The 13,127-nt window shown below is 33.9% G+C and overlaps 1 protein-coding gene across 1 annotated transcript; it reads left to right on the top strand.

Annotated features, from left to right (window-relative positions):
- Window positions 1-1,837: 1,837 nt before the first annotated feature.
- LOC112040941 (disease resistance protein RUN1-like) lies at window positions 1,838-13,127 on the top strand. The gene is made up of 3 exons (XM_065770403.1): window positions 1,838-1,860; window positions 3,700-4,044; window positions 12,236-13,127. The coding sequence occupies exons 1-3, from the start codon at window positions 1,838-1,840 to the stop codon at window positions 13,125-13,127; spliced, it is 1,260 nt and encodes a 419-aa protein (XP_065626475.1).

Below are 13,127 nucleotides of genomic sequence, written 5' to 3'. Positions count from 1 at the left end.
AGAAAGACTCAATTAGATCGAGTCTTTTACATCCAAAACCTTTTAGTTGCACTGCGAGCATTGGAGTTCCTATTCACGTTCAAGTGATTCCAACTCCATGATTGGAATAAAGGTTTAAAGCCTTTACCAATTCACCAATGAGTGTCATAGGATCTTGTGTTTGAGGCACAGGCACTTTTGGTTTGTTTGCTCTTTTAGCAGCTTGAAGCTTGTAACAATTAGGACGAATGTGTCCAGACTTTCCACAAAAATGACAAACCCAAACAGGTTTACCATGCATCTTGTCCTTAGAAAGGGTAGACTCCTTAGATTTAGACTCTTTCAGATCAACCCTAATCTTCTTAGATGGTGAAACTTCTATGGGTTTGACAACCTCACTCATAGGGAGTTTGACAGTTTCACTCACAACCTCACTCATGAAAGGTTCAGAAGAAGATGAAGGAACAAAGTTTGTGGAATTTGATGCAGACACAGTGATGCTTTCAACAAAACCTAATCCAGATTTGTCAGAAGGATACTTTTGAACACTCAGCATTTGATCAAGTTTAGAACTAGCAGACCTAGCAACAGATAAATCATGTTCCAAAGTTTTAACTTTATCAAGTAAGAGCATATTCTCGGATTTCACATTAATTAAAAGATCATTAGCATCAAACAATTTAACAAGCAAATTCTTCTTATCAAGCTCAAGAGATTTAATTTTCTTCAGGCCAAGTTCAACATTCATAGCATCCTTTGTAGCAACTTTGCAAAGTTTATTATAGGCCTCTTGAAGATCTGCATCCTCAGAGAGTTCCCCATCAGAAGGGTTCTCTTCAACAGACACGCTTTCATTGACTACAGTAGTAGCAGTGAAAGCAATGAAGTTTCCATCCTCGTCACATCTAGACTCATCATCAGAAACCTCATTATCACTAAGGGTTACAACCATAACTTTTCCCTTAGACCTCATCAAGAATGTAGGACATTCAGATTTAACATGACCATACCCTTGACATCCAAAACATTGAGAACCCAAAGAATTATTAAAAGATTGACCTACTTTTTCTCTAGGTTTTTCAGTGTTACTAACCTTTATGAGATCATTCTTCCTAAAATTTCTAGGTTCAGCAATGTTTGTATTTCTTGCCTTTCTGTTATTGTTCCTAAGAAAGTTTCTAAAGTTCTTGACAAGGTAAGCAATCTCTGTAGCATAGAGCTCATAATCAAATCCACCAACCTCAACATCATCAATTGACTTAAGAGCCATTGACTTGGATTTGCTAGCTTTGGGTAGGTCTAGCTCATAGGACTGAAGAGATCCTACAAGCTCATCAACAGGGATGGAGTCCACATCCTTGCTTTCAGTAATGGCAGTCACTTTAGACCTAAAATCCTCAGTCAAGGATCTAAGAATCTTCCTAACAATTTTAGGTTGATCATAGATTTCACCCAGATTAAAAGCAGAATTAACAATATCATTCAGTTTAGCATAAAATTCATCAAAAGATTCATCATCAGACATCCTAATGCTTTCAAATCTAGAAGTTAATTGCTGCAATTTATTAATCTTCACTGCCTTTGTGCTTTCATGCACAGTCTGGAGGATTTTCCAACCAATATGAGCAATCTCAACATTAGAGATTCTCTTGAATTTCTCCATAGAAACAGTGTTAAAGATGGCATTCATAGCTTTACTATTGAACCCAGCTGCTTCTTTTTGAGAAGTTTGCCACTCACTCACAGGAGTAGTGAGCTTCTCCCATCCGTACTCAACAGAATTTCAAACCCTCTTATCAATAGATTTCAAGAATGCTTTCATCCTTACTTTCCAATAAGCATAGTTATTCCCATCGAAATGAGGAGGAATAACCAGAGAATGTCCGTGTTCCATGAGAATAAGGGTCAAGGATCAGCTCAGAGATCAAAAGATCTACAACAAGAGGGCTACCCACTCTGATACCACTTGTTAGGTTTTTAGACCCCTTAAAACACAACAATTGGATTAACCTAGTTTATTAGCCAAGTGATTAACTTAGTCAAATTATGCAAATCTAGGTTAACATAATCAATTAATCATATCCAGAAATATAGCAGCAGAAATATAAATAACACAATGATATGATCACCCAGGAAAACTGAACAGGTAAAAAACCTGGGGAGGATTTAACCTAGCTATCCTCAAGGTAAACTTGAATCTACTATATGAAAGAATCGAAGTTCATACAAAAGGACTTACAAGCACCCACGCTCGACTTCCTATTGCTACCCACCAGTCGAACTTACTGACATGACCACGTGCAAACTCCGAATCCACGGACTCTTTCTTTCTTGGATTCTCCAATCAAGATACAAGCACCCCCGCTTGTGTTTCTTTAAGCTCCAATGGCAGCAACTGAGTTGATCATCAAGATGTTGATATAATCTCTACCTTGAAAACCCTAAGTTTATGTGAAGGAAAGCTCCTCAAGGATCTCACAAGAGATTCACACAAACAGCAAAATATGAGCAACAATACAACCAGAGCAACTCTCAAAACGTGGCTAGGGTTTTGCCTTATATACCTAGGGTGAAAACATAAAACCCTAAAACGTTTAATGAGGTGGGGTTGAATTGGAAATTCTGCAGAAAAACATTCTGGCCGACTTTCGATCGATCGAGTCTATCCTTTGATCGATCGAGCCAGGCCGAAATGCACCAATACATCTGCAGCCACTCGATTCTAACTTTACATGAATTACACAACTTTGAGCAAGCCTAAACAAGACTAAACGTATTGTTTTGATTATGGTTTGCCAACATTACACATTAGAGTTCTAAATACATCAAATCCTAAGTCTTTAGAACCTAACACTATGGATGCAAATACGATGTCTTTCTTAAGCATTACAAATGAGATCATTAAAAAAAAAAAAAAATTAACTAGTCACTGTCATTATGGAGTAGTTGTTTAAAGTTTTACGCATTCAAAGAAGTGGAATATATAGAATTTACTTAAGATATGAGTAAAGATTATATATATATATATATATTGGTTAAAAAAAAGGTATACTTAAGATTTTTATTAACTTAAAAACTAATGAAAAACTAATGATTAATAACTGAAATTATAGTATAAATAAAATATTTAATGAGATCATCCTAAAAAAATTATCATGCGCATGCACGTGCCTAGTTTATAATAAATAAAGTTAAATTTATTCATTTAGCTCCCCCAACAAAAAGAGTAGTGCACAAACCACACCCCCTTTCTGTCCTGATCTTCTAACCCTCATAAAGACACAAACCCTTACATGCAATGCACAGTCATCCTTATGCCTATTCCCCATTAACAGCCAATTGAAGTAGTTGAGTAGTTGCTGATGCCTTGAATAGGAGAAGGGCTACTTGCACCGACTTTATTAGAAAATGAATTGTTTAATCCATGATTGCCGGTCCCTCTGTCTCACTCACACTTTGCACCACTGCCCAACGTTATTTTAAGAGGTTTTTTGAGCATTTCAGTCACACATACAATTTCCTAGATTTGAAAACTAAACTAAATTTAGCTCATTGCAGATCCATTTCCTTCATGGCTTTTATTCAGTTGTCATCGTTGTCTTCTTCTTCCTGTGGATGCAAATACGATGTCTTTCTTAATTTTTGAGGTGAGGATACCCGCACAAAATTTACAGACCATCTATATGCTGGTTTGAAACGAAAAGGCATATCCACTTTTAGGGACAATGAAAAACTCAAGCGAGGAACAATCATTGCCCCAGAGCTCTTGAAAGCAATAGAAGAATCAAGATTTGCTGTCATTATTCTCTCTAGAGATTACGCTTCTTCAAGGTGGTGCTTGATTGAACTAACAAAGATTGTTGAGTGCATGGAAAAGATGCAATTGGTAGTTCTGCTTGTCTTCCACTATGTGGATCCTAGTGATGTGCAGAATCAAAGGGGAACTTTTGTAGAAGCATTTGCGAAGCATGAAGAGCATCTCAAGGATAGCATAAGGAATATTCAAACGTGGAAAACTGCTTTATCCAAAGTTGCTAATCTTGCTGGATGGGATTTAAAGGACAGGTAAGAATGTGGAAAAAATATAAATTACATCCATTAATTTTGGTTACTTGTCATTTTTTTTTTTTTTTTTCTGTCTGATTCTGCAAGTTCATACTTTCTGTCACCATTAGTTTGTCCATAACTCTTTAACAAATAAAAAATAAATTTTCATACCAAAAAAAGTTAAAAGTTCTTTTTTTTTTTTTTAAATGCAAATTGCACATGATAAATTTCGTCAATTGTCATTTTGGTCTTATAAGTTTCATTTTTTGTCATTTCATTTGTTGTCACCATTATTCATTCTTAACTGGAATGTTTTTAACGATATGGAGGAAAGACTAATGGTGACAATAAATGTGAATTTATATCTAACAATGACTTTCTTTGTCCCATATATATTACAAACTTTGGAATTTATAATCTCAAAGAGGACTTTGATTGAAGAACCTTTTCATGGTTGGGGATGGTGAGCAATCAGAGATAGTCTTGGCAACAGTGAGCCCGAATCATTCATTTGACCCAAAATTGAAGGAAAATACCTTATTTGAACTAGAGAATTTTTTACCACAAGCAAAAATGGGTTGAGCTAGACCGGATCTAGCTTCTTCTTTTTTCTTTTTCTTTTTTTCCTTGGCAGTGTACTGGTCAACCCGTTTGACTTGTGACCGACCCTTTTTAATTTTTAAAAAATAAAAAATAAAACTTACACTATATAAGCTAGCAAATCACTCCAAATACAAAATTATGTAAAGCTAACATGACATTAACCATCAAAAGGTAATGACTACACAGAATCAAATACCAATTGCTATTCTTTTTATTTTCTTGTTTGACCATGGGACAACAAGAATTGGAGAAATTGAGTTTATAATATAAAAATTAAGCGTATCAATTAGCTCAAGTTGAAATAACATCTCTACATCCTTTGGTGTGATAAAAGGCTCAACGCATTGGTCTAAACCTCAACTTTCTACAATAAAACTCATAGCATCCTTGCCATTGTCAGTCTCATCTGTGACAATGAATTACACTGCAAACGCGTTGTCCTTAAAGGTTGATTCGTGCCACCCAGAGTAAAACTTGGTGCGACTGGTTCTCTTAGCCAAACAGCCCCCCAGGATTAAACTATAGCATCAACGTTTATGATGGATGCACTTCCACTCATAAAGGTTCAAGAACAACCATCTATTGCTTTTCCTTAAAACAAATATATATTGTAGAAAATTATGTGGGAGAGACATATAATAGGATTGTGTATATCTAAATATAGAGTAGTAAAAAAAAATGACTTATAAGAATGGGTGTGATCATGTATTATATAGGCTATTCATGACAATAATGGTTTATAGTTATTGGTTACTAATAACTCATAAAAGCCTAACAACTATATTATCCATTATTACCCAATGACTGTTTTTATCATAATTGCCCAATGGCTATTTTACTCATAAATTTCTAACAGCTAGAAAATAAATAATAATAAAAGTGTTTGGAACACACACCCATACCAACAATCCCCCATATGTTACAAACACAAAATAGGAAAGGCAAGCAACTAAAGAAAGCATGCATCAATATGGTAACAAAAGGTTTTAACCATACTTAGGATAAATAAGTGGGAACTAAAAGACAATGGTGGAGTTAAAACTTTTTTAACCAAGCTATTAGTAATCTAAACTTACCACCCACATAAATTTCTTTACCAAGGTTGTTCTTAAGCGGGTTGGTGCCTTATCCAGGCCATGCGCCACTGGGTTTCATGAGAGCTGTAGAGACCTATCCAAAAAGTCTCACAGAAAGCAGCACAACTTCCATATTACAAACACAAAATAGGAAAGGCAAGCAACTAAAGAAAGCATGCATCAATATGGTACCAAAAGGTTTTAACCATACTTAGGATAAATAAGTAGGAACTAAAAGACAATGGTAGAGTTAAAACTCTTTTAACCAAGCTATTAGTAATCCAAACTTACCACCCACATGGCGTTTTTTACCAAGGATGTTCTTAAGCGGGTTGGTGCCTTATCCTGGCCATGCGCCACTGGGTTTCATGAGAGCTGTAGAGGCCTAACCAAAAAGTCTCATAGGAAGTGGCACAACTTCCATTCACACTTAGGTGGCATCCATTAGGATTGCGTGCAGGACACCTCATCCCAACTGATAGGGAGTATGGATCCACTAAGAGCCTAAAGCTCAACCTGCAACAATCTGCAACTTAGTCAGTGGCATTAATCAGGAGTGCGTGCAAATACACCCCATCCTAACAGGTAGGGATATGGATCTATTAAAAGCCGAAAGCTCAACCTCTAACAATCTACAACTTGGTGGCATCCATAAAGAGTGTGCAAATACACCCCATCCCAATAGGTAGGGATATGGATCCATTAAGAGCATAAAGCTCAACCTCACCAAATTCTACAACTTAGCACTGTCTCACACGATGAGGATGGATTCATCACTAATCTCTTAACCAAGATATCGGAAAACACATAACAAATGACAATGCCCTCATGGACCACTAATGACCTCTACCCATGTAACATCTTCGTAGAATCACCCATCATAGAGGTTGGGCATTAGGCACAATGTCACAACTTAGGTATCAGTCCCATCCCTCTAAATGTCTCACTCACTAGCCTTCTTGCTAGTGGTTTGGTCAAACATTGGCCAAGTTCCTTTTAGACCTCACAAAGTCCAATGACATAATGTCATTGTCAATAAGCTACCTCAGCCTCAATTGGATATGTCGACTTTTCCCATAATAAACTTTTCTCTTAACACATGTTATGGCAACTTGACAATCACAAGGAAAGCAAATAGAGACAATAGAGTTAGTAAATGGAGGCATATCAAATAATAAACTCCTAAGTCACATAACTTCAGACATAGCCTTCTTTAAGGCCACTAACTCTATTTCCATGTTAGATCTCACTATGCAAGTCTTCTTGGATGACTTCCAAGAGACAACCCCTCCAGCTAATGTGAACACATATCCACTAGTGGACTTCACATAATCTATATTAGAGATCCAGTTAGCATCACAATATCCTTCTAAAACAACAAGTTAACCAAAATATGACAAACAAAAATAAGAAGTCCCCTTTAAATATCCCAATAATATAGATATTACATCCTAATGCTCAACACTAGGATTATGAGTGTGAGTTTTTAGACCCCTTAAAACACAATTGGATTAACCTAGTTAATTAGCCAAGTGATTAACTTAGTCAAATTATGCAAATCTAGGTTATCACAATCAAATAATCATATCAGGTATAAGCAGAGGAAATATAAATAACACAAAGATATGATGACCCAGGAAATCACACCGCAAAAACCTGGGGAGGATTTAACCTAGCTATCCTCAAGGTAAACCTGAATCCACTATAGAAAGAATCGAAGTTTTACAATAGCGACTTAGACCGCTAACATCCTATTGCTACCCACCAGTAGAAACTTACTGACACGACCACGTGCAAGCTCCGAGACCACGGACTCCTTCTTTCTTGGATTCTCCAGCAACTACAAGCACTCCCGCTTGTGTATCTTTAAAATCTTATGGCAGCAACTGAATGATCATCAAGTTCTTGACGAAATCTCCTCCTTGATAATCCTAAGTTTGTGTGAAGGAAAGCTCCTCACAAATCTCACAAGAGATTCACACAAACAGCAATATGAGCAACTTCTAAAACGTGGCTAGGGTTTGCCTTATATACCTAGGGCAAAAACATAAAACCCTAAACGTTTTAGGAGTTAGGGCTGAGTTGGAATTATGCAGCAAAAACGCATTCTACCCGAGATTCGATTGATCGAGCCTAAGCTTCGATCAATCGAGCCAGGCCGAAATGCATAGTGAATTCTACATCAGCTCGATTCCAACTTTACAAAAAAGACACAACTTTGAGCAAGCCTGAACAAGACTAAACAACCTGTTTTGATCATGGTTTGCCAACATTACACATTAGAGTTCTAAATACATAAATTCCTAAATCTTTAGAACCTAACAATGAGTGTATCTACTCAATCTACCAACATCATGTGCAATATCAGGGCAACTACGTTTTGTCAAAAATATTAAACAACCAATAATTTGTGATTGTTTATCTTGTGAAACATTATCACCACAATTTTTGACCAAATGCACCTTTAAGTCGTACATAATAGACATAGGTCACATATCAAAGTGTTCAATTTTTTTTTCTCCACATTATGAGATTGTGATAGTACAATGCAATCATTATCCGTAAGGATCTTGATGCCTAAAATAACATTTTCCTCAACCAAAATTTTCATATTAAATTTAGAGGCAAGAAAATATTTAGTATCATGCACAACGTTATGGCTAGTTCCGAATATAAGTAAGTCATCAACATATAAAAAAATAATGACACATTCGTGATTATTTAACTTATTATATATGCATTTATCCTCATGACCATAAATCACAAATCCATGTGTAAGCATCATATATCAAAATTTCCATGTCATTGTATAGGTTCTTGTTTTAATCCATACAAGAATTTAATCAATTTACAAACTTCATGTTATTGTCCAAGGACAACACAACCCTCGGGTTGCTCTATATAATTTTTTTATTTTTTTTTCTAATTCACCTATTAGAAAAACAGTTTTAAAATCCATATGATGTATAATACGTTTGTAAATAAATATAATGACAAACAACATTCTTACAGATGCAATTCTAATAACCAAAGAATAAGTATCAAATAATCAACATGATACTTTTGTTTATAGCCCTTAGCTACCGAGCATGCCTTATACTTGTCTATGATCTCATTCGGCTATAATTTTCTTTTAAACACCCGCTTGCAACCAATAGGCTTAACCTTAGGTGGAAGCTCAATCCATTCCAAGTATAATTAGACATAATCTAATAATTTGTTAAAAGCTTCCAACCATAATGGTGCATCAACAAATTTAATTGCATCATAATAACTTACATGTTCACCTTCAACAATATAAGTAAGAAAATTGTTACCGTAACTCTTTTTCTCCCTAGTTCGCTTAGTCCTTCTCAATTCTTGCACATCACAACAAGATCATTAGAAGTATCAATAGGTTCAAGAAACATATTTTCCTTATTTTTCAAAGGAAACTCATACTTAAAGAAAGTATTTTTGAGATTCAACAATAGTATTAAATTCTAAATACATCAATATTGATGAAAATAATTCTATATCATGAACTATAATAAACATAACCAATAAACACATAATCACATGTTTAAGAATCAAGTTTCCTCCTTTTAGGTTCATGTAGCATGACCTTAGGCAAGTACCCCCACACTTTGAGGTATTCTCCTTTTAGATTTGGGTAACATCTTAGCCAACCACCCACACAATTTGAGGTATACCAAGTTAGGCTTACACTATTCTCAACTTCATTTTTTATATTTCATAAAAATTTCAAAAACCTCATCTTTAGTTCTTAATAAACAAAGCTAAGTAAATATAGAATGGTCATAAAAAAAGATTACATAAAATCTCTTACCACCTCTAGTCACTAGGTATTTTAAATCATCCAAATTACAATGTACCAAACTAAGGAGTTTGGTTACTCTTGTTACTGATTTGCGAGGTCTTTTTATTTCAAATTCACAAAAACCTATCCATCATCTCAAAACAACACATATAGCCAATAAAAATATGTAAATATATTTTTTCAATGTCACTCTTTCATTTGGAGGATAAAAAGAATATTTATTCCCACAAAATCTTATCTACTAGCCCAAAATACTAGTTGTATCATTTTTTTATTATTTTTTTATATAAAGAAATTTTTAATCATTTTCCATAATTTCTCAATTCATATATCTGTATCAAGAGATGTAAAAATAATAGTATTTGTACATAGAGCCAATAGCCTCTAACTACTAGAAACCACTCTTAGGAATGTCCATACTTTCACAAGAATAAGACACCTAATATTTTGTAAAATTTGATATCGTTATACCACAATTGTATAATACAAATGTTTAATCAATCACAATTTCTCTTGTCACAACCATAAGTGTCTACTTGAATACTTTGACACGAAAGATAATATCCAACTAAATTATGGTATCATTGTATCTTCATCATACAATGGAAATACCAAGTTGGTGCTGCACCATTGTTCCCAGTTAACAATGGGAGTGCACTCACCATAATTCTACACATTATTTTCCATGTTTGTGCCAAAAATAAATTTTTATCTCATTTCATTTACATAAAGTAGATTAAGATCTATCTTCTATAAAAATAAAAAATCAAATCAAATCTTAATAAACATGATCTCAAAAGTTTCTTGTATATACTGCCAAACTCATTGAACACGCAACTTCTATTGCATGAGAAAAATAAACACGTGCTTTTTATTAAGATGTAGATTGTAGATCATAAAAATTCAATTTCTAATAACCAAACCAAAGGGCATAGATCGATGTAAAAATCAATCTAATTAACCAAAATTAACATATATGAATAAAATCAAAACCCATATATTAGTTTTATTTTGAATAAACACCGTATATATAATTAAAGCCAACGAACCAAAACCACCTTTGAATCATTACAAATCAAATAGTATCATACAATACACGTGCTTAATATTACAAGGCAAACGTTGAAACAGAACGACAGGCCAATCTTTAAAATTATAGATTTTCATCAAAAGATTCAAGCTTTGTAGTTTCTGAAACAACCTTAAGAGAATCAACAACTTGTTTATCTATTTTGAAACACAAAAATCAACATTTAAGATTGTTGGAATATTTTACTGAATAAACAAGTTTTGATATAACAAATAACATCCCCAATAATATAGTTTGGATATAAAATTAAAAGAAGTGTAGAACAATCTCACAATATTATAGAATCATGCTGTGAAAACGTCGTTCTTAAAAGTTGATTTGTGCCATCTAAAGAAAAACTCGGTGCGACTGGTTCTCTTAGCCAAACAACCCCCCAGGAGTAGACTATAGCGTCAATCTTCATGATAGATGCAATTCCACTCACGAAAGTTTAAGAACAACCCTCTATTGCTTTTCCTTAGAACAAATATATATTGTAGAAAAATATGTGAGAGAGACATATAATAGGATTGTGTATATCTAAATATAGAGTAGTAAAAAAAATGACTTATAAGAAAGGGTGTGATGATGGGTATTATATAGGTTATTCATGATAATAATGATCTATAGTTATTGGTTACTAATAACCCATAAAAGCCCAACAACTATATTATCCATTATTACCCAACGACTATTTTTATCATAATTGCTCAACCGCTATTTTACTCATAAATTTCTAACGTCTAGAAAATAAATAATAATAAAAGCATTTAGAACACACACCTACACCAACAAACTTAAGAATCTATGCATTATTTAAGTTTTATTTTTGACTATTTTGTTTTATTTGACATTTAGTATTTTTTTTGTTCATTTATTTATTTTTTGCATGTGAAAAAAATATAGGTTGACCTGTAACCCCATCGACCCAATTTAAAATTTGTTAAAGATGACACATTTTTAACCTTAACCCAATTGACTCACCCTAAACACGACCCAGCACAACCTGTTTGCTGCGTCTAAACACAAATTTGGTAATCCACATTATACAAGTGACTTGAGGATTTTACATAGCTTTGGATTTTACAATTTACCCATAATGTCTTCATTCGAATGCTTGCCTCTTTTTTATAGTTTGCATTTCCTGCAGAATTGCCTTGATAAGCAGGTAAAAATGTTTAGGGTAAATGGCTTGGCAAAAAGTAGACTTATGCAGTTTATTTTTATGAAATAAAATTGGGAAAACAGCAATCCAAGAAAGGTTCAATAGAGGAATTAATATAAGCAGGCACTGTCAACTCAATTAACTCTTATAATCATAAAGAAACACATGGCTCTCAATTATAGAACATATAACGTCACAAAAATAAAAAAATAAATAAATAAATAAAACCTCAATTACAGCGCCATAGTTTACTCTTTAAAAATTCACATTTTCTAACTGAACAAAGCTCTAGATTATGCTTAAGCTGAATGCTTTTTTTTCCCTCTCAATATGGCTAACTTTGCCTCATCTTTTTTTTTTTTTTTTTTTTTTTTTTTTTTTTTGGTGTGTGGCAACTTTCTTTGCAGACCTGAATCTATTGTTATCGAAGAAATCATTAAAAGGATATTTAGTGAGTTGAATTGTAAATTCTCAAGTGTTTATGAGGACCTTGTTGGAATGGACTCTTTTGTGGAGGAAATGTTTGATTCATACTTGTCTGAAGGGTTGGATAATGTTCATTTTGTTGGGATTTGTGGGATGGGTGGAATAGGCAAAACAACTCTTGCACAAGAAATTTATAAAAGAATTTCTCATAACTATGAAGCTACCAGCTATATTGCTAATATTAGAGAAGAAACTAAAACTCGAGGTCTAGTTTCTTTACAGAAACAACTTCTTTTCAAGATCCTCATAGAAAGTGAAATAAATGTATGGAATATTCCAGAAGGAATCAATCTTTTGAGGAATGCATTAAGTAATAAAAAGGTTTTTATTGTTTTTGATGATGTGGATGAAGATGAACAATTAGGAGCATTAGCAAGGAAGCATGATTGGTTTGGTCCAAGGAGTAGAATCATTGTAACAAGCAGAGATAGTCATCTATTGAAAAGATGTGGTGTGAATGATATATATAGAGCTAAGGGGTTGAGTAATGATGATGCTTTGCAGCTTTTCAATTGGAGAGCTTTCAATAAACCTTACCCTGAAGAAAATTATGTGAATTTTTCTAAGGGTTTTGTGAATTATGCTCAAGGCCTTCCTTTAGCTCTTAAAGTTTTAGGTTCTTTATTGTTTGCTAAAAGAACGGAAGAATGGAAAAGTGTCCTAGATAAACTAAAAGAAGAACCTAATAAAAAAATTATGGATATACTTCAAATTAGTTTTGATGGGCTAACATATATGCAAAAAGAATTGTTTTTAGATATTGCATGTTTTTTCAAAGGAGAGAACAAAGATTGCATAGGAGATAATCCAGACTACAATATTGGTGTTCTTATGGAAAAATCTCTCATAACCATTAGTGACGATGGAACATTGTGGATGTAA

Source organism: Quercus suber, unplaced genomic scaffold (assembly GCF_002906115.3).
Source record: "Quercus suber isolate HL8 unplaced genomic scaffold, Cork oak 2.0 scaffold_30, whole genome shotgun sequence".
NCBI classification, from domain to species: Eukaryota; Viridiplantae; Streptophyta; class Magnoliopsida; order Fagales; family Fagaceae; genus Quercus; species Quercus suber.
The sequence above is the reverse complement of the archived record's forward strand: the minus strand, read 5'-3'. Positions and strand labels throughout refer to the sequence as shown.